This window comes from Acomys russatus, chromosome 8, assembly GCF_903995435.1.
Source record: "Acomys russatus chromosome 8, mAcoRus1.1, whole genome shotgun sequence".
In the NCBI taxonomy this organism is placed as follows: domain Eukaryota; kingdom Metazoa; phylum Chordata; class Mammalia; order Rodentia; family Muridae; genus Acomys; species Acomys russatus.
Window position 1 is genome coordinate 52,216,152 of NC_067144.1, and position 27,188 is coordinate 52,243,339.

Consider the following 27,188-nt stretch of genomic DNA (forward strand, 5'->3'; position numbering starts at 1 on the left):
GCTCCCCCATCGATGCTCTTTGTGAGTGTATATCACATTCAAAAACCATCTATAGGAGGTCTTTTAGAGGGTCTACAGTGAACTAGATGCTGAGCTGGAGACCTAATTAAAAGATGTTCCTTGCAAGGGTGAATAGTATATGAGATAGCAGTGGCATATTTTGTAATAGCTTGAGTTCAATCAATATGTATTATGAAACCAGATCCATTAGTTAAATGTGTATAGCCATCTGGGCAGAGTGCAAAGTTATGAGCTGCTAACAACTGCTCACATTGTGATCTAAATGCCTAACTAAAAACATGAAAATCATCTTGTTAAATGCAGCATTTTCAGGAAGTTATGTGATTAATTAGAATCTAACTATACTAATCAGTGTTTCAATATTAATGTCTTTTGTCTTATACCACTCATGCAAGAGCATTAGACAGTAACGTGGTTGGTGAATTCTTTAATGACAGTCATGGCTAATAATGACATACTTGGTAGGAAGGAGTTGTGCAGAGGAAGGGAGGTAGTGAGGAAGGGGAGAGAGAGAGATTCCAGCTGTGGTAACTTAGGGAACGCATTTGTTGATGCAGGGTAAATTTTGTAAATAGATTCCATCAGCTTGAGACACCAAATTTCTTATCTCATGTTGTTTCAAAGTAAGGAAACAGGGAACAACTTAGCTGTGTAGCTCTGAACTGGAGTTCAAGACATTCAGGTTATGAACTCTCTCACATTGTTATTCAACAGAACTCTTCTCCTTGCTACTTACAGGCTTAATCCTTCAGAGGTGTGTGTGTGTGTGTGTGTGTGTGTGTGTGTGTGTGTGTGTGTGTGTGTGTGTGTGTGTAAACAATTTTTGTATAGAGAAGTCACAGGACAACTTCTTCTGTATCTCCCACTCTGGTTTTGAGATATGGTCTCTTGTTCATTGCGAGCTCCAGGGATCAGAACTCAAGTTGACAAATGTAAACCATCATGCCAGTCTGAACCCTCAGATTCTTGCTAAGTGCATCCCTCCACATAAAGACTGACCCCTCACAAAGATAGCAACTCTGAAGCCACAGAACAAGCATCAACAAGACAGGACATAAGAAGAGAAAGCAACACCAAGTGGCTCTTACCACCTAGTTTGAGTCTTATCAGAATCCCCTTCTACATTCAAGAAGAAGGAAATAGAGATGTAATTTTTAAAAGTGTGGAAAAGAATGAATGATCAGATTATCTCCGCCAAACCAATTTGAGTATTGGAGGACATGTGTTTGTGAAAGCAATCTGTCAATTTCTGTGGGAGTAAATCTGTGTATTATAAAATGGTTTAATTTATACTTATGGCTTTTGTGGTGGACAGGAACCATGTGTATCATAGCATGCTTGTGAGTATCAAGGCAATCTGTAGAGTCAGTTCTCCCATTCACCTTTAATGGGATTCTTGGGGCTCTAATGTAAGTGACCTGGCATTTTTATCCACTCAGTCATTTTCCTAGGCCTTATGTATCCTTTTTTTTTTTTTTTCATCTTTTTCTCAAGACAACCAGCTCATCAATAGCACTGCCCTATTAAATTTCTCATGGTTATGAAACACGTGTTACACTCAAGAAGTAGCCCCTGTTCATATACCTTTGTGAGGAATGCTACTGTCTGTGAACTGCAGCATGGACATATGCTTTTGCACAAAGGAAACAATAACTCTTTTTTCATATACATCTGTCTTTCCCACACTGCTTCAAAAACTCTAAAAGATGTACTACTGCAGTGGTCTCTAAATGATTTCCACTTAAAACTCTTACCCTTCTGAATGATTTACCATTTGGAATAATAACTTATGTGGCTTTGTTCAAATACTCCTCTTTTAAGAATTAAAATTTTGTATGCTACAATTGAGTAATATTTCATTGGGTAAATGATGACTAAGAATGTTGACCATTTAAATGTTTTCAGACATTTGTGTTTCATCTTTTGAGAACTCTGTTTAGTTCTATACTTCTTTTAATGAGGTCATTTCTGTTATGATATTTGGGGTTTTTGTATTTGTTTTGTTTTAGTTCTTTATGTATTCTAGATACTAACCCTTTATTAGATGCAAAATTGGTAGGGTTTATTGCCCATTCTATAGTCTGCTGCTTTGCTCTAATGATGATGTACTTTGTCAGTCAGAAGCACTTTATTTCATTATGTCTCATTTTTAAAAATGGTCTTAGCATGTGCTACCAATGTCTTGTTCAGAAAATCTTTTTTCATGCCAATGAGTTCAAGATTATTTTTCACTTTCTTTTCTATTACATTGAGGGTATATGGCCTTATGTTGAGGTCCTTGATCCATTTGGTCAAACAAGCTGAGTCCTTGTGGTTTTTTATATCTTATTTTCCTCAACATTGGTATATATATTTCACCTTTTCCCACAGCTCCAATCATGGCTTTCCTACATGGTTGTAATGCCTATGAATAACATTTTGGAATGTTTTTTGACAAAGACAAAGATGAAAACATCTCTTTATCCTTGATGGCCAAGTCTATATCAATGGTATTCTTGCCCTAGAATCCATGACATTTGTTCTTACGACTAAGCTTGATGATTCTGTCTGAAAAAAACTTATATTCTAATTCATTCATATTAAAATTTTTATTGCTATAGTCATAGATATTTCAGTTAAATAATTTAGGTCACATAAATAGTCAAACTGCAAGTTTGATACTCTCTAAATTATTCTCTTCATTGAAAAGAAAGTAACCTTTTAATGTATATGTCCTTGAGTTAAGCCTATTTGAATCAGAGTCTTGTGCAGGTCCAAAGGCCTTGCCTTCAGTCTTCCATTGTTAAAAAGTTCGCAGATCTTTCCTGTCTGAAACTTTTGCCCTTGATCTCTGTTAAGATGTACCTACTTTCTGCTCTTCTCACTTTTGCCTAGTGTCCAATCTATCTGTGCTCAATACACCATTTGCACAGAGAAAGAAGCTTGAAATGAAAACTCCCTTGTGATCTGTTTTTAAATTTTCTCCTTACATGTCACTGAAGATGTATGTTCATAGTATGTATTTAAGACTGGAATTTGTGTGCATCAATTCCTTCTACCCTTTAAACTATCATGCTTATGAAGGAATAGATGCTTATATTAATTTCTGGTGATGTGAGAGACATATGCTGGGTGCTCAGAAACAGCTGGGAAGGAATATGGCAGTCAAAGAGGCTTTTGATTCCTTCAACTTAGTTTCATGAATGAATCAGGATACATTCTTTAGGTTGGCAGACACAAGCTCATTGATGAGTTTCATACAGGAAGCTTAGACCTTGGTGAGTTAGCACAGCAGGGCTGAGATGTACTTAAAGAGGTTGAAAGATACAATGTGCAAAGGCTTTTTGCCTACTTGGTGTTTTATGTGGAAGTAGATCTGGATGTGTCTGCCAAACAGCTGGTTTGCTATGAATTCACAGTACTGTGGCCAACTAAGCCCATGTGCTGGTAATTTCCAGTGTATTTATGCTAAACATTTGAAGATTTGAATGTTTGCCCTAGAATGCTTCTAAATCCAACTTGAGATAATTATAATTATTCCTTCTTTAGTGGTTCTCAATGCTCTCCATCTACGAGTTATAGCAGAAGGTAAGCTAGTTGCTGATGTATCTGTCAGTGCATTTATCCCAAAATAGCAAAATATCGCTGGGAGATATGAGTAGGTTTGTATCTCTATATCCCACTGACTATTTTTATGTAACTAGTTGTTAAAACCATAACTAGTATCCTCATAATCATTATTTATTTATTTTCTATTGAGACCCTCTGTGGTCAAGGGATGCTTAGACTCATGGAAATTGTCCTCTTTCAACCTCCTTATGCTTGGGATTACAGTTGTAAACCACCACACCCAGCAATATTTTTCTTGAATCAAAGAGTTTGGATTACTTAAATTGATATTACACTTTTTTAAAAAAATTTATATGCCTGGTCTATAATTTCAGAGGACATTTAGAATTTTTGTCATCTGTTTATAATTCATATCTTCTATATACAATCTTATCCTCTGTATATAATCTATAATTAGATTATAATAATATAATCTCTGATAATTCTGATTTTGGAACCCACTTGGGAAGACCAACTGAAGTTGAGTGGCTCCTCTCACCACTCACAGAGCTATGTCTACATATGGCCACAATCTCCACCTTCCACTCTTGTCCTAAACCAAACTCATTTGCATATCTATCTATGTGCTTGCCTACTAGAGACTTTTAATTTTCCTCAGCTTCAGAACAAGAATAGTAAATTGCACATTCTCAGCTATGTGTTTTAGAAAGCTGTCTTGACAGCTGTGTGAACTGCACCAGGTTAGAGAACATTATCATGTGTGTTGAAGTATCTGAAAATAGCTTTATGTACTTATTAAAATATTAGCATATGTTTTGTGAAATACTATTTGGAAGCATAAAATTGTGTTATCACTAAAAATAAATAAGTTTGTTCCAAAGTGAAGGAAACATCTATGCCATTACAGCATCGCTCCAAAAATAATCAAGGCAGCATTTCCATTTGCCCACAGGAAATAGACTTCATCATAAAGCAGAGAAATATGATTTGATGAAAATTCTGCTCAGTTCATAAAGTGATAAAAATCATTATGCAGGAAACAGAAGACTTGGAAGATACCAACATGTGTTTACAAAGCAAACGAGTGTTTGTGAGGCACTGCAGATGATCCCAGAACGTGCCGTGCACACTACATTTAGCCTGCTTCACGGAGCTAAGATATTTCTGGCAGACTGTCTTTATATATTATTCTCTGAATAGAGAAATCGAACGGTGCAGGCTGAGTGTGAAGGATGGTTGCTTACCACTCCTCTTTTCAGAGGTATTTTTATCATCCCTTAGCAGCCAATATTTATACATCTAACCCCTTCTCCAAGATGTTAGATAGAGCTCTGAGAACAAGTGAGCTTTTTCTCCCCGTTTCTTAACAAGCACCTCTGTTTGAAATGAGGTGTGTTTGCAGTGCCAAAATTAAATACTCAGTTTCGTCAAGTACTATAATCAGTGGTACAGAATGGATAGGTGGGGGAATGCGGGAATCTCAGCTTTCTTCTCCTTACCATGTTATGAAAGATGTTGACAAACAATTTGGAAGAAAGTGAGAGATGGCAGGATCTGGTTAGGAACTGGTGGCTGCAGAAAGACACGGAAAACTGTCAGCGTCTCCGTCCTCACATCTGTGCGTATGTATAGAGGGAGGCTGTACATTTCTTCTAGTTTTAGGGGTTTTTTAAGAACGTTTCCTGCTCAATTCAAATAGAGGCTGAGAAGATCATACCTGTTTTATTATTTTTTTAAGTGAATGGGGAAAACAGCCTCTTTGCACATCTGGTGACTAAAATGACAGGATTGGCTCCAGGTTTCTATTCTCAATAAGAGCCTCAGGTTCGTCTGCGACAGGACTCTCCACAGAGGTTATTTTTACCTGGCATGGCTGCGCTGTTACTGCTACTGCTGCTGTTTTCAATGGCTGAAATAACTTCTCCTGTGGGTAGCTCCGGCAGAATGAAAGCTGGGTCAAGGTGGAGAGGTGAAAAAAACCGTGAGTAGCCAGATTATTTTACTGGAGGCTCATTTCTCTCCTTCTTTCTACTTTATGCAGAGGAATGTTTCTGGGTCTGACTTGTTTTTAGTCCGTAGCATTTCAAAAGGTTATTTTAGGATGTAAAAATAATTTTACACATTAAATATTTATGCAGAATAAACGGTTCAACCTGCTAAGTGCCCACAGTGGTGATATTGCTCCGGTTCTCATTACAAAGAGTTTCAGTTTGGCTTTTGTTTCTTCTTTTAACTCTTAACAGTTTCCAGCACTTGGGAAGACTTAGACTGATAGTCCTGTGGATGTGTTATAATTACTATCCTTATATGAATTGCAAAGGTGTTTCAAGTATTTGTGTGGGTATCAAAACACTAGCCATGTAATAAAAAATGCTCTTATCTAAGCACTTTGATCTAAGGGTAATAGGATTGGAAACTTAAAAATAGCAAACATCACAGGAACTTTAATTTTAATAACTAAGAGTTGGTGTTTCATAATTGGGGGTTGGTTAACAGGATCAACTATTGCTTCTTTCCTTGTGGATGTCCAGTCTTTTAACTACTGGAGCATGAAGTCTGTTTCTGTGTTCCTAAATTACTTAAAGTACTATTTTATGCTGTAAGTATAAAGCTATTTCTAGTGTTAAAGGGAAGAAATGGATTTGCTGTTTATGTCTACAGTACTGAGTCCAAACAGCCAACGCCTTTTTCTAAATTACCTCATAAGATATTGTATATGCATGTGGGTATCTGTGTTTGTGCATGTACACATATTTTAAAAAATGGATTTACAGATGGTGAACACATATATGTAGAAGCACTTTCCACCAAGTTTTGCAGCATAGCCTCAAAGTTCCTACTTCTATATCTATCTTTAAAAAGGAGATATAGAAATGGATCTAAGAACCTGTGTGGAGAAAAGAAAGTTGCTTTTGAATAAAAATGTTCAAAAGGTGTAGGTTGGTTAGTAACTTTTTAATTGAGACCTCTCCAGAGTGACCTAGAAGCAAATTGTTAGTATTACAACTTTTTTTTTCCTTTGGTTTGGTTTAGTTTTTAGTGTTTGGTTTTCCAAGACAAGGTTTCTCTGTGTAGCCTTGGCTATCCTAGACTTGCTTGTACACCAGATTTGCCTCAAATTCACAGAGATATGCCTGCCTCTGCCTCCCCGAATGCTGGGATTACAGGTGTGTACCACTGTGCCTGGCTACAACTTTTGTTTTAACTGGGCTCATCCATGCTGTGTTCTGTCGTACTGAAGTGACTTGAAGGTGGAAAGCCATCGGGAGCAGAGCAATGGGAACTGTAAAAAAGATGAGCCGGAGACATTCTAGAACTAATTTGTAGTATTCTATATAAAATTTTCACTTCCCAATCCTTACTGAATTGTTGCCCTTTTTGTTTCATTCTTTTTCTTTTGAGATCATTTTTTAGAAAAAGGCAGAGATATAGGTCAAATATTTGTCCAACCAGAAACTGTTAAAGTTTCTCATCCTGTGGACATGTGGTCTCAGTATCTCCAGTTTGAAGTTATAAGCTTATTTTTCATTGAAAAAGAACAAGAGAGATATTTATCTTGAAACTTAGGATTCTTAAGTTATTCTGCATCTAAACTTTAAATTTAATCATGCCAGGCCATAGAATTGATAGTATTATTTACAGGGTTGGTTATAATATTCATAATGGTGTCAAGTCCTTATTTTGGTTTTAGAAATCCATGATGCCCAATATAGACATGGTCATTTGCACTTTAAGATGGGTAAATTGATTGTAGTTTTTCTTTTCTTTTCCTGTAGTAATGAAATGCTGTAAAACTAGAACCTGAAGGGAAGAGAAGTTTAGTTTTAGACATAGGTTGGGACATTCATCAAAGTGGAGAAAGCTTGAAAGTGTCCATTATAATGGACTCATGAGGCAATTGGTCACACTAGGACTGAAGACAGGAAGCAGAAAGTGTGGAGTTCTGGCGTTCAGCTTTTCCCCTTTTTTAGTATATAACTCCAGCCTGCACAGGGTGATGTTGCCCACACTGAGAGAAGGTAACACCCTCACAAGCATGCACAAAGGTGATTCCAACTCAACGTATCATATTGACATCCAAAGTTACATAACATGCTCAGGAATGTTCACCTGATACAAAGGCTACAAAGGCTCAGACGCAGCTCGGTTGTCACTGATTAGACAAAGAAGTCAGAGCTTTACCATGGCACAAATTTCCCTCAGTGAGTAGGATCCACGAACTCACTCAGTATCTCCTCTGTTACCTTTGAAGCCACAGTTAACATTCTCAGTTGAATAGTTCTGGGTTGTTCCAATGGAACTGCATGAAGAATGCATTTCTAAAGTCATCTTTCTAATTGAACAGATACAAATGTGTCTCACAAACGTTTGAACATACTGATACATTTCAAACAGTATATTTTAGGTAAATACGGTCGGATAGTGTTAAGATGGTGTGAATGGGGAAATGGAGATAAATGTGATCAAGCAATTACTCTTAGTCTGGACATTTAAGTTGATGGTTATAAATTATTTCATTTCTATAGAGGTAAATAAAGTGTAAAAAGCTCACAAAATGTGACTGGTGGTCTCTAAAGCAAGGGAAACAAGCAAATCTTTTGCTGCTGCATTCTAAGTGACGCACCAAGAAACAGGAAGTAGGATATCAAACATGATCATCAACTGAAGAGACTAGGCCTTGTACTCTCTTTTTCTTTCACTAACTTTAGTAAAGACCCTGAAAAACACATTCATTAAATGAACGTTTGTTGACTGAATAATGCACAAAGTTAAAATTAGTTTTATCAAACATTGAAATTATATTAATATACTATAATTAATATTGTATAATATAATTGATATAATTTTATATAAACATAATATAAGCATATTACTTTTATTTGAAGTCATCTAATCACATAATAAAAATTAAGCATAAATATGATATGTGTATGAACATTTTAGATTAATGTAGCACTATATTAAAACAGTGTGTAGCTCCTAGAAGCCCACAACACTATGATAAGGAGAAGAAAGTATTCCTAAAAGAAACACTAAAAATAGATAAGCAGTAATTTCACAATACATCAGAATGTTTCATTTCTACTTAAAAGCTGTGAATATCTTTACCTGTTTCAATTTTTAAAATAAATAATTTTCAAAAAATAAAATATAATAAAACAAATAATTTAACATTATTACAATTTTTAATTATAATAAAAATAATGACTATAAAATATTTACTTTAATTATGAAACTATTTATGCTTCCATCTAAATAAAAATTAGAGAACGCAAGGAAAAGCAAAGGCATTTTAACAATTAGGGAAATAACTCGTACTTACAAAGTAATATTTGTTAAATAAAAATCTGAGCAGTGCAGGACACCCAAGGAAAGTTACCACATGAATAAAACAAAGTACACAGAAATGGCACAAGTTTCAGTATGGGTCATTCATTGTTTAGATTTCAGGTGCCATCCAAGTGAACCTCATCAAAATACATGTCATAAATACACATCCTTTTTCCAAAGTCCATGTAAATAGAATTTCTTTATATTTGTAGGAAAATAAAGGCTTATGGTATATTTTCAGGAAGATAACAACCCTCTTGGCTTCTAGATATCATCTCTTCACTCCTGGTTAGAAGAATTGTGAAGAATATAAAGACACAGAGGAAGCATCAATGGATGCAGGGACCACAGCCAGACATTATGTGGACAGCCAATCTAAGTTAGACATCTCATTCGGGGTCCTCCCTTCAGAGATCAGGGCATCCTGCTGAAGAAGAAGGGGAAATGTACCACAGTTTCTTTATCCACTCTTCTACTGAGGGACACTTAGGTTGTTTCCATGTTCTGGCTATTATAAATAAGGCTGCTATGAACATGGTTGAGCAAAGTTTCTTGTTGTGTGCTGGAGCATCTTCTGGGTATATTCCAAGGAGTGGAATAGCTGGGTCTTGAGGAAGCCCTATTCCTATTTTTCTGAGATAGCACCAGATAGATTTCCAAAGTGGCTGTACTAGTTTGCATTCCCACCAGCAATGAAGGAGTGTTCCTCTCTCCCCACATCCTCGCCAGCATGTGGTGTTGCTTGAGTTTTTGATCTTAGCCATTCTGATGGGTGTAAGATGGAATCTCAGAGTTGTTTGATTTGCATTTCCCTGATGACTAAGGAGGTTGAGCATTTCTTTAAGTGTTTCTCAGCCATTTGATACTCCTCTGTTGAGAATTCTCTGTTTAGTTCCAAGCCCCATTTCTCAATTGGGTTATTCGGTTTGGTGGTGTTTAGTTTCTTAAGTTCTTTATATATTTTGGATATTAGACCTTTGTCAGATGTAGGGTTGGTGAAGATTTTTTCCCAGTCTGTAGGCTGTCCTTTGTTCTCTTGACAGTGTCTCCTGCCTTACAGAAGCTTCTCAGCCTCATGAGGTCCCATTTATTAATTGTTGACATTAAGGCCTGGGCCGTTGGTGTTCTGTTCAGGAAGTTGTCTCCTGTGCCAATATGTCCCAGGCTCTTTCCCACTTTTTCCTCTAAGTGGCTTAGTGTCTCTGGTTTTATGTTGAGGTCTTTAATCCACTTGGATTTGAGTTTTGTGCAAGGTGACAAATATGGGTCCAGTTTCATTTTTTTACACATAGACCTCCAGTTAGACCAGCACCATTTGTTGAAGATGCTATCGGTACATATACACTATGGAATACTACTCAGCTATTAAAAACAGGGAATTCCCGAAATTTGTGGATAAATGGATTGAGCTAGAAATGATCATAATGAGTGAGTTAACCCAGAAGCAGAAAGAATCAAATGGTATATACTCACTTATATCTGCATACTAGCCCAAGGGGCATGTCCCACGAAAGCCTTCACTTACCAGGAAACTGGGACAGAGGGGAAGGCATCCTATTGGGACTCTAAATGAGAGACGCATGGGAGAACAGCAAAATAAAAGGATCCAGAGGGTCCTAGAAATCTACAAGTAGAACAATATGATAGGCAGATTTGGGCCCAGGGGTCCCGCTCAAACTAAGGCACCAGCCAAGGACAATACAGGAGGTAAACTTTAAACCCCTTCCCAGATCTAGCCAATGGTCAGAATATTCTCCATAGTTGAGTGGAGAGTGTGATATGACTTTCTCACGTACTATGGTGCCTCACATTTGACCATGTCCCCTGGAGGGGGAGACCTGGTGGCACTCAGAGGAAGGACAGCAGGTAGCCAAGAAGAGACTTGATACCCTATGAGAATATATAGGGGGAGGTGATCCCCCTCAGGAACAGTCATAGGGGAGGGGAATAATGGGAAAATGGGGGGGGAGGAATGGGAGGATACAAGGGATGGGATAAACATTGAGATGTAACAAGAATAAATTAATAAAAATAAAATAAAATAAAATAAAAAGAAGAAGGGGAAAGACTGTAGGAGTCAGAGTGATGGAGCACAGAATCAATTAAGTGGGGCTCACACAGGCTCACAGAGACTCAAGTGGCAAGCACGGGCATCCAAGTGTATGCACCAAGTGTCTGCTCTAAATATGTTATGGCTGTTAGCTTGGTGTTGCAGGAGCAGGTGTGTCTCTGGCTTTTTTGTCTGATCTTGTGACTCTTTTCCTCCTAATGGGTTGCCTTGTCCAGCTTCATTACGAGAGCTTTTGCCTTGCCTTGTTTTATCCTGTTTTGTTTGGTTTGATTGTTGTCTCTTGGAAGGCTGCTCTTTTCTGAAGGGAAATGGAGGAAGAGTGGATTTGGGGAGAAAAGAGAGGAGGTGAAGACCTAGGGCATGTAGAGAGGGATATTGTAGAAGAGAAGAACCAGTTTCCTTTTTTATTTAATTTAATTATTTTTAATTTTTAATTTTTTTAATTTGTTCACTTTACATCCCAATTGTAGCCCCTTCCTGCGTCACCAATTCCATCCTCCCCCCCTCATAGCCTCTTTCTCCCTTCTCTACTCCTCAGAAAGGGGAGCCCTCCTCCCCTAACATCTGACCTCAGCCTATCAAGTCTCATCTGTACTACCTGTATCCTCTTCTTCTGTAGCCTGGAAAGGCCCTCTCATCAGGGGGAAAGGATCAGTGTCGGAGTGGACCGGGCTTGGGGTGGGGCAGGGAAACAGAGTCCATGTGAAAAGTAATCCCTGTTCCTCATAATGTGTGACCCACAAGGAGACTGTGCTGCCTATCTACCACATCTGAGCAGAGGGTCTAGGTCCACATTATACATGGCCCTTCGTTGGTGCATCAGTCTCTGTAGTGTGGTTATCCTGTATTATGTGGCTAGTATCTGCTTATGAGTGAGTATGTACCATGTGTGTCTTTCTGGATTTGGGTTCCCTCATTCATGATGATCTTTTCTAGTTCCATCCACTTGCCTACAAATTTCAAGATTTCCTTGTTTTTAATAGGTGAGTAATATTCTATTGTGTAAATGAACCACAGTTTCTTTATTCATTCTTCTGTTGAGGGACATCTAGGTTGTTTCCAGATTCTGGCTATTATGAACAAAGTTACTGTGAACATAGTTGAGCAAGTGTTCTTATTGCACGGTGGAGCATCTTTGAGATAGATGACCAAGATTGGTATGGCTGGGTCTTGAGGTAGAATTGTTCCCAATTTTCTGATAAAGTGTCAGACTGATTTCCAAAGTAGTTGTACTAGTTTTCAGTCCCAACAGAAATGGAGGAATGTTCCCCTTTCTTCACATTCCCCCAAGCATGTGCTGTCACTGAACTTTTTGATCTTAGCCTTTCTGACAGGTGTAAGATGGAATCTCAGAGTCGTTTTGATTTGCATCTCCCTGATGACTAGGGACACTGAGCATTTCCTTAAGTGTTTCTTGGTCACTTGATATTGCTCTGTTGAAAATTCTCTGTTTAGTTCGGTACCCTATTTTTAATTGGATTATTTGGTTTGGTGGTATTTAATTTATTGTGTTCTTTACATATTTTGGATATTAGCCTTCGGTCAGATATAGAGTTGGTGAAGATCTTTTCTCAGTCAGTAGGCTGTCGTTTTGTTCTGCTGACAGTGTGCTTCGCTTTACAGAAGCTTTTCAGTTTCATGAGGTCCCATTTATTAATTGCTGATCTTAGAGTCTGAGCTATTGTTTTCAATTAAATATAATATATATATATATCCACAAACCACAATGTTCTATATTTTAGATTATCAGAACTATGCTGATTTGTGCCTCTTCTCCCTATTACGTTTACAGATGAAAATGCAAATTTTTACAGAAATGCATAAATAATTAATAAAGAAGAAAAACTGAGCTGGATGACACTATTAAAACTTTAATCAGAATGTTTCAAGCACATTTTAATAAATAATATAAATATTAACTCTATTCTTGTGCTAAGCTTTAAAAACTTGGGACTAGAGAGAGAGAGAGATCAGCACATACTTTCTGAGAACCAAAGTTCAATTTCCTGCACCCATAACTCCTAGTAAATGATATCTAATGCTTGTGGCCTAAAATAGCACTGTCACTTGTGTGCACATACTCATACACAGGCAAACACACACACACACACACACACACACACACACACACGCACGCACAAACAAGGAACTTAAAATTAGAAATACAAGAAAGTAGCAGGAGAACAGGATTGCTTGGAGGTGGAGAAGGAGAGCAATGGAAATGAAAGCAAGACACTATAATTGGAGTTTCATGATAAAGCATTATAAACATGTATAAAATGTCATAATAAGGCTTACTTGATACAGTTAATAAATTCTAATAGACAGGAAAAATGTAAGTATTTTAAACAAATAAAAATTTGGAAGCTAAGAGGATGGCTCAGTAGGTCAGGTCACTTTTTTTTTTTTTTTTGTGAGATGAAGATCTAGATTTGAGTTGCAGTGTCTACGTGCAAAGGGGCCTAAGACTCCTGCATTGCACATGCAGAAGTAGACAGTTCTGGGAGCTTATTGTCAGTCAGTCAAATATGAATGACCAGCTTCGATACACTGAGAGACACTGTCTCAAGGCAGGAAGGCAGACAGTAACAAAGGATGACATCTCATGACCTACTCTAGCTTTGGCATGCCTGGGCCATTCACATGAATGTGCTGGACAATACAGCACATATATATATACAACATAATCATACAAAACCTACCTGTATACTACATTACACACACACACACACACACACACACACACACACACACACACACACACATCAATGTATTTTTACATTTAAGATACCAAATCTTCTTTCCTCTTAGAAAAAGTAATATTCTATGAGGCATATAATACATTTTTTTCTTTTTTAACTATAGAAATTTAAAGATTATATGATCTTCATGTGATAGTATAAATGCCTTGACTCTTACTTTTTTCCATGATGCGCTGATTATTATAGCTATGCAAGCTGATACTCACGCCCCAGCATGTTCCTTTTCTTTCTTTTATTCCTTTTGCACACAATACATCCTGACTTCAACCTCCTAGTCCTAGTCTCCACTCCACCTGCTCTCGCTCCCATATATATCCACTGCTCTTGTTTCCTTTCTGAAAAGAGCAGGCCTCCCGGTGATATCAACCAAACATGGCATAGGAAGTTACAATAAGACTAAGCACAAACCCTCATGTCACGGCTCTGTGAAGCAACCAAGAGGAAGGAAAAGGTATGCAAGAGCAGGCAAAAAGCATCAGAGAGACACTCCAGCTCCCACTGTTGGGAGCCCCGTGAGAACATAAAGCGACACAACCATAACTTATATGCACAGGACCTAGCACGGGCACATGCTGGCTTCCTCTGTGAGGTCAGTCTCTGTGACCTCCTATGATCCCTGCTTAGTTGATTCTGTGGGCAGTGTTCCCCTGGTGTCCTCAACCCCTCTGGCTCCTACTACCATTCACCCCCCCCACTCTTACATTTCCTCTTTTGATGATTTATTTTGAACATCTCATCTCAACTTCTCAAATGAAACCTCCATGGTTATCTTTAGCCATCTGCTCCCATATTCTGTGAGACATAAAATAAAGATTTACAGGGTTTTTAAACATTATACAGACTCAGAGAGGCTCTTTCAGAGATGACCCTACTTCCTGTATAATAAAGTTTTCAAAGCTTTAGAAAATTCTTTTAGTATTAATTGTACTTTCTTTAAATTTATTTCACCCTGGCCTCTTCATTAAATAAAGTTTATTCTAAATAATACCCATATAATGGTACTCTGAAATACCTCATTCATCTTCTTTTAATAGCCATGTTTTTAAACCTGGGGCTTTTGGATAAAAGTATTTTATCTTTTATTAAAAAAAATAATTTGTTTTACTCTTTATTCTTTGTTTTATTTCTGTTTCTCAACCAGGCACATTTCATGATTTTAAGAATAACTTTAAGAAAGACATACTATGTTCAGTAGTTGAAAGAAATGTATAACTTAATAATTCCACAACAAAATTACAAGGAATTTTATTTAAATTTTCGAGCTCCTCACTTTTCTCTCTTATTGAAGATAATTTTTCATACAGCATATTCTGAATATGGTTTCTCTTCTTCTACTCCTCCCTGCTCCTCCCCACCTCCACTTCAATTCAGACCCACCCCTATTTTGTCTCCCATTAGAAAACAAACAGGTATCTAAGAGATAATAGTAAAACACAATAAGATTTTTTAAAAGAAATTGAAAAAGGACAAAATAAATAGAAAGGGAAAAAAAGCCCAAGATAATACATCAAAAGCCAGGTATAGACACAGAGACATACTCACTGACACATTTCGGGGTTCTGTAAAAGTGGAACAAAAGACAAAAAGGAAGTCATAACATATACAGTAAAACCTGTATGTAAAATAAATAAATACAATAAAAGTAAATTAATAAAAGTAATAATAAAAATCCTGACATGACTTTATGAGACAATAAACCTCCAAAGATAGCTTTAAGTTTGTTTTCTGTTGGCCATCTGCTGCTGGACATGTGACCTACCCTTTGGAGAAGATTGTTTCCCCACTGGGAGTACCTAGGACATAATCTGTTTCTTATTTACAAGTGGGTATCAGCCAGAGATAGCTTGTGGATTAGAAATACAGCCATGTGTCCATTTCTCCTTTCAGCTCTCAGAGTTCATCTGGTCCAGGCGTCTGCAGGCCCTCTGCATGCTGCCTCAGTCTCTGGAGCTTCTATTGTGTGTCAGTCTTGCTTGGTGTAAGACCTGTTATATAGGTGTCCTCCATCCCATCTCTATAAGTTTACTGAGTTGAAAGAAAAGATGATAATTTCAGTCGAGCAATGAATGATAAAATGTTTTGCGCTTAAGAAATACACTTGATACCCATTAATGGATATAATATGTGAAAGACATCAATAGTTCTATTTTCTTATTTGATCAACCAAATGGCCATAACTTACTATGGACTGGCGATATGGACATCACCTTGCTTCCCCAGTCTAAAGTTCTCAGTTCAGTGCCTGGATCCAATGGTAGAAAGGGAGAAATTGCTCTAAAAGTTTTCCTCTGACCTCACACATGCCATGCCAGGGCAAGTGCCACATGCGCAAACTCAATAATAATATAGAAACTAAAATTTTAATTAACCTAGTAAGTACATGGACTGCAAACCACAAATTTGTTGCTCTGCAAGCCTGGCTATGTAGAGAAGCCACACAGACTTCTGCTTTCCAAGTTGTCAGCTCCTCCATGTTCAGAAAACTGGGCTTAACTTATGCCAGCATATGAGCACCTTGAACAAATCAATGTGCGTAGTCTCGGCCACCCAAACCAAGTTTGCTTTATTCCGTTTCCAGCCTTCTGTGACTGCTGCATGAGCATGTAGTTGCAAATACCAGATCGTATATAAACACTTTCCTGTCGGCTAGGGCTGATGCTTCAATTTGGAACTCATTCATTTTGCATTTTCCTTTGTGTGATGGATATGGTCGTGTTAATATCTGCACCATATGCAGAATGGACAGGACTTATGGGAGATCACAGTGCCACAAAGGTCAACAACATAAAGCTCTTGCAGTGAGGAAATAGGAAATTCCTTGATCATAAACATTCCAATTCCGTTAGCTTCCAATCTAAGGACCCGTAGAAAGCGCTCAGCTGCTGTGTAGGTGCTTAAGGAAACAGCTGAAGTCAGCTGTCACACACACGAATAGAAAAGCAATTTCCCAGGTAATCCGTTCTCAAAGCGCCCATACTTAAAGTTTCAAACTCCGCAGACACAGGGCTTCAAACGGTGAAAATGACAACAACTTTGATTCTATTTTGATAAAAATAAATGATAGCCCTTAAATGTGTACAAATGTTATGGAAAGGAGAAAAAAAATCTAATGGACTCCACAGTATGAAGAATTGAACCATTTTATACAATAAATATGACATTTACCGTGGCTTTTCCTTACAGAGAGATGGATAAGTTATTCCAGAATGATGATTTTTTTTCTAACTTGTTTCTGATAACTTCAAATATAAATTCTACACTGATGAATTTGTGCAGCTATTTGGTGAGATCAAATGGGCAGACTGTACAGTGGCTTCATGCTTTGATTTCCTTGTACATTTGTGGTCCCAACAGTTGGACTCCATACTTCATGTTAGTGGACTCTATTTTCTAAATGATTTTTATTTAAAAACCTGACATTTGAATTCATAAAAGTTTCCTATCTGATGGGATTCAATATGTACCTAGACATATACATTTTTTTTAGAACTTATGTTTAAAACCATTCCTAAGTTTGCCATTATGTAGTACTTAGAAATTCCCTCTTATGAGCCATTTGAAATAGTTTCTAGGCTACAGGCGTGATAAAAAAAAAAATTTATGTGCAATCACTAGTTAGTTTTGGACAGTGTAATGAAAAAGAATAGCAAGCCTCAGAAAGGTGTTGACTCTATCACCACTATAATTTGTCCAAAATCCCTGCCAAAGTAGCTGCATTTATTCCTCTGAGTCTGTTGAACACCCTCTCCATTAAAACTTTTATGCCACATGTCGGCTCAGCATATTTAACTAATGTAAGATAATGCTAAGCAACCTCAAATATAGAATAGATTTGGTTCACCCTTAGTTTGCCATGAGGAAAAGATGCCATAAAATTATTGACACTGAAATATCTAACCTTGCCAAAAAAAAGTTTCCTCATCAGAATAAAATATGTGATACACAGAAAGGAGTGGCATGTCAGTAATTCACCCTGAAAAGGCATCATTGAAACGTGGGTTGGGAGAGAGGAAGTGGTATCCAGAGACACTTTTGGTGGCACTTTACTCTGAAGCATACAGTGAAAGAGGCCATAAGAGCAGCTTTGTAATCTGAATAAACTCAGTGGTCATGAGAACCTAGAACTTCAGAGGTGAATGATTTGCAGCCAAACAAATTTCTTCTGTAAATACCCCATGAAAATCATCATCAAAGTCATTTCTCTGTGAAAAGCGGTGTGCAAGTAGAGAAAAACTCACACTAGTCTGACCCTAAACTTTTTTTAAGAGACTATTTAGGAAACTTCTATTACTTTTCAAAACCTTCTTATCAATGAAAACCTATGGGAGGAAGTGGTCATGACACAGGTATCCCAAGGCAGGCGCAAACACGCCTTTGGTGTATGTGTGTTGTGAGGCTGCCGTAAGCTGCTGTTCTGCTGCTCCAGTCAGGAAGATTCACGATGTTGCAAAGGTTTGACACAAAAATGTTCACACAGTACTGCCTTGGGGACTGTGGCAGTAATAAATCTTACTGTTGGTACTGAGATTTAGGATTAAAATTTTACTCTCATTCTAAAATACTTATTTATTTATTTATTGCAAGCACATGTCTGTACCTTTTATCACAAGGAGATAACTACTCCTGACAATATATTGCCCATCTGGTACCCAGCCCGACCTGCTGTTCAGTTGGAGAATGTAACCTAAATATCACAAGGAAAAAGGACTGATAACTGTCTAATGTAATCCTTAAATATTGAGTAGTGTGGAAATACACTTGAAAATGTATTTTTAATTAAATAAGTGATTCCTCCGATGTTACAAAAACTACCCAATGCAAACCAAACAAGTAGAATGATATTTATGTTTATTTTCTATAATCCAACATTCATAGTAAAGTACTGTGATAAATTCTGAGAAAAATAATTATTTTTATATTGTAAAAATTATACTTTCCAACTGAATATAAAGCCACAGTCTAAGTCAAGTTATTTATGAAAATTAAAATAAATAAAAATATGTGTGATAAAAATATATAGCTTTATAAATAAACAAAACTTACTGCACCTGTGCATATGTACACAACATGTTTGTATAACTGCAGTGCACTATTTCTGTCTGAAAGATACTTTGAAAAGGCATAAATACCAGTATTAAATTTTGAGAAAAACAGAAATTTCCATGATCTACATTTGCTAAAAACTCATTTTATTTTATTGCTATATATTCTCATTTATGTGCTGGACATCATTGAAGATACTTTGGCTTTTCTGGCATTGCACCTGTATTTACCATCAAGTCTTTAATTGTCACATATGTATTCATGTGAGCAAGTGTTAAAGACACTTAAATTCTTCCAAGAACTTCAGAAGTCCAGAGAATTTGGGTTTTTTCCTCATTGTTATTAATTTGATGAGCAGAAAAGTAGTCCACATTGTATCTGGACTCTGATGATAATGAACGTCATTCACTTTTCAATATCTAGAAGCCTAAATCACAACTCACACATTTTAAGCTAAGTGCACCGCATTTGCTTTATGATACAATACAGCATCTCAATGTAGAGACTAGTTCTTAAGAAATAATATATCACTCGCTGAAGACATAGGTGAACATGACACAAACATTAAGTTAGTTTTTAAATTAGTTGATCTTGGGAATTTCCCTAGCCCTGCTATTAGTACTTCTGAAATGTTCAATCTCAATCTTTCTCTCTCTCTCTCTCTCTCTCTCTCTCTCTCTCTCTCTCTCTCTCTCTCTCTCTCTCTCTCTCTCTCTCTCTCTGTGTGTGTGTGTGTGTGTGTGTGTGTGTGTGTGTGTGTGTGGGCCTGTGTGTGTGTAAGAGAGAGACAGGGACAGTCACACATACATGCCCAAAGAAGGGAAGAGAGAGAGAGAGAAGACTGGGAGTTGTTATACACGTAATAGTATTAATTGGGAAATTCATAGAAGTACTTAGAGAAATATTGTAATGTCCTGTTTTGCAAGTAAGAAATAATGCAAACAGTTTGAATTTACTTTAGCTGGTTGTAATATTTTTATAATTTAATGGTTTGAGAAGTCATATTTAAAGTATTTTCAAGTAAATTTACATTTGGTAACATAATTTGGGGAACTGATTAGCACACAGCAAACTTTTCTGAATAAGCAATTAAATATGAAACCAGAGGTAAATGTAAACCCAATAAACTGAACACTTACAAGTCTACTTTGCTGCACAAGGGTCTAGTGTGAGAGAATCCGTAGTGCTGGTCTGCAATGACATTTTAGGTCATGCTTGGAAAACACCTGTAAGAATTAAAGACAGGGTCAGCATATTTCACAATCACATTTGTGTAATGACCTATACACATATATAATGAAAATGTCTACAAGTAGAAAAATATGGAACACTTTTTATGTATGCCCAATCATTACATCCCCTACTCTTCTGCCAAATAGAAAGCAGAAATCTCTTTTTTTCCTATGAAAAACAATCTTGATGTATTGAAGGCAAATTTTATAGAGTGTTACATATGCAGTAATTTCTCGGTTTTTTAAGTAACTCAAAATATTCTGGCAGTCTTCATAAGTAAATATATGTTAAATGTGCCCTCATCATACATACTTAATCATTCAATGAAAAAAGTAATGTCTTCAAAATATAAGGGAACGTGCTTGCTTATATCAGTGGGAACCCTGTTATATGCTTCTGCCACTGCCAAGGCAGGGTTGAATACCACACTTACGTGGAGTTGAGGTTTGGAAAGTACTCATGACTAAAGTGCTTACTAACCACTGACCTGAGTTCAATCCCTAACACCCAGGAGAAACCTCCCGGATAACAGTGGATACCTGTAAGTCCAGGGCTGGACAGGCAGGAACTGAAGGATAGAGGAAGCTGACTGGCCATCCAGTCTAGTTGAGTCCATAAGCCCCAGACCCAGTGAGAGACCCTGCCCGAAAAAAGCAAAGCACGTAAAAAGAAAAGAAGACACTGAATACTGAACACTAACCTCCACATTTACACACATGTACAGCAACATAAACATGTGCCCACTTTATATACACACATGCATGCACACACGCAAGCGATGCGCTTCATATGTTTATAAAAGTGTGATCTAAAAGCTGTGTGCTTAGGAGAGAGCAAAATTGAGAGGATGATGAACTATTCAAGCAATAGAAGGGTTCGAATTTTTGGTCTAGACGGAAGATCAAGCCACTCTTGACTTAAACCAGATGAATTAAATTGTATGACAAATATTTCTCCAGGGCGACTCTAATATATGTATGTGCAAACACACAATGTCATTTCTCTTTGTCATGCTGTCCTCTGTACCTCTCATGTTCAGAGTGACCCTGCAGATATGGGCAGACATCTATTTCCTCATGTTATTTGTTTATAAATGTCCAAGAATTACAATTTAAAATATACTTGATTGTAATTATATTCACTTCAATTACATGTTTGCACTTTTATGTGCAATACTTATGTGGCAGGTTGTGGAAGATTTGTTTCGAGGATAATAAAAATAATATAACAAACGTTTTTCCTCCTCAGAAATCAAGAGAATAATCAGGCAGTGAGGAGACAGTTCCAGCAAATTTTAGAAATTATATGATTGAAGAAAAAAATTTGTCTTGTTCTAGCCCTGTAAGATATTTGGGGATGATTATTATTAATCAAAGGCTTAAACAATGTATAAAAAAAGAATGCTCTGTTTCTGCCTGCTGAATCTGGTTGCTGAATTGTGCATGATTATAAATATTCTGAACCAGACAATGAGTGCCGATAATGAGTACTGTAATTCATGCAGATTTTTCTAGAAAACCAAGAGATTTTACCAGAACATAAGACCTAGAGGTTGCATGGAATAATCTAAGGAAACAGTATTAGGAAGTAGAAGTCCCAAGATTTAACTAAAGCCTTTTGCCAAATCATTGTCATCTGGCTGCCATTTTCCAGTCTTAAGATTCTCTGAATTCTTACATGTTTCTTTTGATCAATTATTCAATCAAATCATTCAAGTGCACTCTATCTCAAACTTACTGTTTCCACAGGCATGGTTAACTTTGGACTATTTGGATTTCTTGCTTAATTATTTAATTGTGTATTTTGAATGCATGATGGAATTAAACTTTGTTCTTTTATAAGTGAATATATCTAGTTTGAGATGATTGAATGGTATTCACATTTCTACCTTCAACACAATTCATTTCTTTCTTCTGTTAGGCATAGAATTACAAATGTTCTATATATTATAAATGTTCTATCCTCAACCTCCCCCAAATCTGCCTTCACTGTTCTGAAAGCGTTTCCCTATCACCTTCCATTTCTTTGGCTATGATGGTTTATTTTCTCCTCAGTATTGTCTGATTGCATAAACTCCGTCCATTTTCCCAATTTGCCCTCAGTTCACCTCAGCCCTTCTGGTTGTTCTCATCTTTAAACTCTGACAAATCCAAACATTCATGTATTCCCTGTAGTGAGGTAAAATGAAACCGGAATGATTTCATGTGGTGCTTTGAGCAGCATGTTCCCTAGAATATCCAAAGACTAAAAATATATCTATCATAGATAAGATGAACAGTTTGTTAACATGGTTTCATAAAGAATTTATAAATGTTCTGCTGTATTCCCCCATTATAGATGGTCCACAAACCGTCTACACTAGCAATTTGTTTTTACAATTGAACTATTTTAGAGTTTTGCTATAAATAATGTTTCTGAAGCACAAATAAACCACTTAAATGCCCTTACCAATTTATGTCCACTGTTGTGCTAAACCATAAGAAATGTGTGTGTACATTTAACAAATTTTAGCATTAAGACAAGGCATATTCTGTAGTTGATGGGATTCTTTGTGCAAGTACCTGACTAACGCTCACTAGATCGCGTTGGTGGTAGTGCCTGCGCAGACACTCCCTGTGCACGTGGATGGGCTTGGGAAATGAACACAAACAGAAGAGAGGCACAGGCACAGATAGGCATGCATCTCTGAGGCATAAGAACATGAAGATCAATGTATTCACATGTGGCTTTTCAATACCATACGCACACGTACACAACACAGGCTAGGAGTTGCTAATGTAGTAACGCTTGTTGGTGTGCTCTGTTTCTGTTTATTATTTCTTACTGTTGATACTTCATGCCTGATGGTTAAGCTTAAAATAGTGCATTGTTGCCAGGCATGGTGGTACAGGCCTGTAACCCAGCACTCAGGGAGGCAGAGAGAGGCATGTGGATCTCTGTGAGTTCAAAGCCAACCTGGTCTACAAAACAAGTCCAGGACAGTCAAAACAACACAGAGAAACCTTGTCTCGAAAAAAATAATAAAGTGTATTATTCACTAAAGACAGCAATAGATAAATTAGTGTACCTCTGATAAGACAATAACATAAACAGAGATAATTATAAATATGGGTGTAAAACTTATCTATGAACTTGTAAACAAAATCTTAATTTCTTTGCTGTGTAATTTTATATTAATAATAAATCACATGTGATTTTATGTTGATAATAGACAGATGTTATTAATATTTATTATTTAAAGAGTTAATTTTTTTAAGAGCGGGTCTCACTGGATAGCCCTGGCTGAACTTGAAATTGCTGTGTATACTAGGCTGATGTCACACTCACAGAGATTAAACAGCCTCTTTCTGTGGAGTGCAGGTTAAAGGTATTTACCACCACACCAGGCTTTCTTAGGGCGTTTTTTGTCTTTTCCTTTTTATATAGTGGCTAAGAACCTTACTGTCTTATACTTGACAACATTTTTGTTAATAACAAATGGATAGGTGAGAACAAAGTAATGATAACAATAGTTTCCCAACTGGTATGGTGATGTCAAACATGTTTACGGTATTGCATTTGAAGTTCAAGAGGAAATGTATTTTGTCCCCACTTCAGTAGTTAATATACTAATTAACAACTCTGCTAACATTTGATGGTGTTAATGGTACTATCAAAAGATATGGATATAGGGGCTGGAGAGATGGCTCAGAGGTTAAGTGCACTGACTGCTCTTCCTGAGGTCCTGAGTTCAATTCCCAGCAACCACACAGTGGTTCACAACCATCTATAATGAGATCTGATGCCCTCTTCTGGCCTGCAGGTGTACATGAAGACAGCACTGTATACATAATAATAAATAAATACATCTTTTAAAAAAGATATGGATATATATCTGTATTTTGGACACATCTATATATTTCTCCAGTATAAATCTGATCGCATATGCAAGTGCTATGGAATGGAAATAGACATAGATAGTAGTTGAAATACAGTATTAGAGTTTAGTGGATTTAATGTTGCAGGCAACTGATAGTGGAAGTCATTATGAAGGGCGATAGAGATGCTAGGCTTACTTTGAACTAGATCGCTATAGTGGCCAAGTGTGTAATGCAGAAATGTACTGATAGACATGATGTTTACACTAGTGGTTGAGAACAGAAGAGGAATCAAGTGAAAACCTTCACTGCAGAGGGCACTGCAAGGGTTATCAGGTATATTGGCTGCTAATATGATTGTAATGGTCATAGTATTTACTATCTGTATCAGAAAAAAATGTCAAAAATTAAAGGGACATCTCTTAATAATAACATGCAATGGCAGTTTTGTTTGGGAATTGTCCCAAGCAAACAGGCAAGAAATGTCATTCAAAATAGTCAAACTTGTTTTTAAAACTTTTAATAATGTAGGTGAGGGTGCAGTTTTTAGTGACAGAGAAGGAAGGGCAATTTGTTTTTGGAACATTTAATGACCTGTTTGTTGGTATTCATTAAAATAAAACATATTTAATAGGAAGCTTGAAACTAGGTCTATGTGTATGGATTTATTTAAGTACACGCATCTTTAGCATTTTCATTGAATATAAAAACCAGGATTTATAACAAGGAGTCCGGGGCAGCTGAGGTGGGACAGCAGTGTTGGTGATATGGAACAAAAGAAATGTGACTCTTTCGTGGCTCTTTCTATACCTGAAAGATTTCAGGAGGGAGCTTGTCTATTTCAGACGTCTGGTAGCAGTGAGATGCATTGAACTTTTCCTAAACTCTTAACTGCCAGGCTGATGGCTCTGGCTGCTGTATTTTAACTCTAAACTTTTAGGCTGGTAGTCTTGCTATTAGGGGCCACTGGTGATGACAGGAAGAAAGGAGGAAGGAAGGAGGAAGGAAGGAGGAAGGAAGGAGGAAGGAAGGAAAGAAGGAAGGGAGGAAGGAAGGAAGGAAGGAAGGAAGGAAGGAAGGAAGGAAGGAGAAAACCATAAATTCACCTAACCATAGGGAGCTTCCACAGATCATTCATTGAAACATATATAAACAATAACACAGATGGACACATTTTTTGATTAAGCAGGAGAGTTCAACATGTGTTTATTTCTGTCTTTGGTTTTTATACCATCTCAGACAGTTTCTCTTTGTACAAAATCACCTCATTCAAAAATAGAAACAATCATTCCATGAAAGGGAGTTACAGTAGGTCTATTGATTGTAAGTTCTTTTATTAGAACTCTATCTAACTAGACATTTTTGCTTGTTATAAGCAGTGGTTTTATCTATATGCTTATTATGAGTTCAAAGCAGTAGTTTTCTCTTTCTCATTTCAAATATACATTATGTGTTCAAAGCAAGAGTTTTTATGTCAAGGTTTTTCTAAGAAACAGGTGTTGGTCTTGTCTTACATAGCTAACAATTTATTCTTTGTATTTGTATTCATGTGATCTCTCTTATCGAGGTGTACACCTGGGCCCTAACCCTGGACTAAACCTAGGATGGATGTATTTTCTTGATCATTAATTTGTTTCAATCTTGTATTCCTTTCTGGTATAACACAAATGCTTGACACATGAAGGCTTACAGAGCTCCTAGCAGTTTTTGTTACACTCCAGTAGGGTTTTTAAGTTACTTGAATCAATCAGAAATTCTATAAAACCATTATCAGGCACTGTGGAATGATCAAGTCATTTAAACAGTACTGTTTTGTGAAGGCACATCTACAATATAATCTGTAGGAAACTGGCCCAACAGAGTGAATCAATAGTCAGTGAGGGTCTCTGCCATCCCAGATATATGAGACAAGCATGGAAAGGCAGTACAGAAGCAATAAGCAGTCATGTAGTAAAATCCCTGGGTCCTTGCCTACGCCAGATGTACGCACATTCATGCAAAAGCAGACGGGCTGCCTCCAGGAAGCTCACTTGCTTGCGTTTGCCAATCCAGAATGCAATTGCTCCCAGCAAGTGAAGCTTCTTTTTGCAATGGGAAATAGTTAAAGTTGAATCTCATAATTAGCCAGAGTGCCAGGATTATGCAAATACAGAGTGCTCAACCCCAATTACAAAGTCTATATGATCCCCCAACAAGGTCCAAAGGAATGTTCCAGAAGAGTAGATGGAAACAATACAAGAACTGAAGATGGAAAAACACACTGTGAAAGGGTATCATCTGGATATGGCATGACTATTGTACACATATACTCATCGCTTCTGTGGTTACACACACACCTAACCTGCAAAGGATTTGGCCCATCAATACATCATGGATGGATGAAGGACTCGAGGCACCTCTCCCTGAGAGGGTATTGTCAAGGAAGGACGTGTTTTCTTCAGTGCTATAGTAACTCATAAATTGCTCATGCACCAGTAAATGATCTCTCAATTCAATGTGGCACACACATGTGCACACACACACATGCACACACACACATACACACACACCCAAGAGAAGGGGGGACAAAAAGAAATAGGAGAGGGAGATCATGGAAAGAGGAGAGAGAAGTGTTTGGAAAAAGAGTTTCAGTCATAGACTAGAGGGGATGAGAGAAGATTGTTAGGGAAATGGCTAGAGTTCATTATATAAATGAATGAAACTGTCAAAGCATGAGAATTTACCTTTAAAAAGAAATCCACTGTGGAGCAGGAACTAAAAATGAGTCAGAGTTTAGTGTTGCATCAACAGTGACCTTTGCAAGAGTGGTCACAGTGGAATAGCAGTGAGAAAGAGAGAAGCCCTTACTTCACCAGGATTGCAGAAGGCCAGGCCAAGGGGCTGAATTCCACCTAAGAGACATGAAAACAACCCAGCAGCTTAGATTTTACCAGGTGGTCACATTTATCCTATACATATTATGGATATGGTTTCATCGAAGCCTCAGACTTGTATTCCTCATCTTCAGAACTTCACAGGGGGAGAAAATGGCTGAGCAAGTTTTTCCTTCTGATCACTGCTAGCAAAAGCTACAAACAGATTCACACCATCCTGATGGCTCAAAGCCACTCCTTGGGACTCTCCTGGATGAAGCCCAGAGCCTAGGTCCTGAAACTGCTCTTAACATTTTGAAGGTGATGTATTTTCTCAGCCTTGAAAAATAACTATCAAAAATGTAAAATATTGACTCAAAATTTCCATTATTCATTTCAGTTATTGATGAATTATAGTCTCTACGGTGGACAATTATTAAAATTCATATTCCCCAAATACCCATTCAGC

The 27,188-nt window shown here is 37.2% G+C and overlaps 1 protein-coding gene across 1 annotated transcript in view; it reads left to right on the forward strand.

Moving 5' to 3' along the window:
* The first annotated feature begins 4,801 nt into the window (after window positions 1-4,801).
* The window catches only part of Robo1 (roundabout guidance receptor 1), a 719,482-nt gene continuing 697,095 nt past the window's right edge, over window positions 4,802-27,188 (forward strand). Inside the window, exon 1 of the mRNA XM_051150136.1 lies at window positions 4,802-5,551. Coding sequence (XP_051006093.1) covers window positions 5,440-5,551 — 112 coding nt within the window. The 5' untranslated portion in view covers window positions 4,802-5,439. The remainder of the gene's footprint in view (window positions 5,552-27,188) is intronic.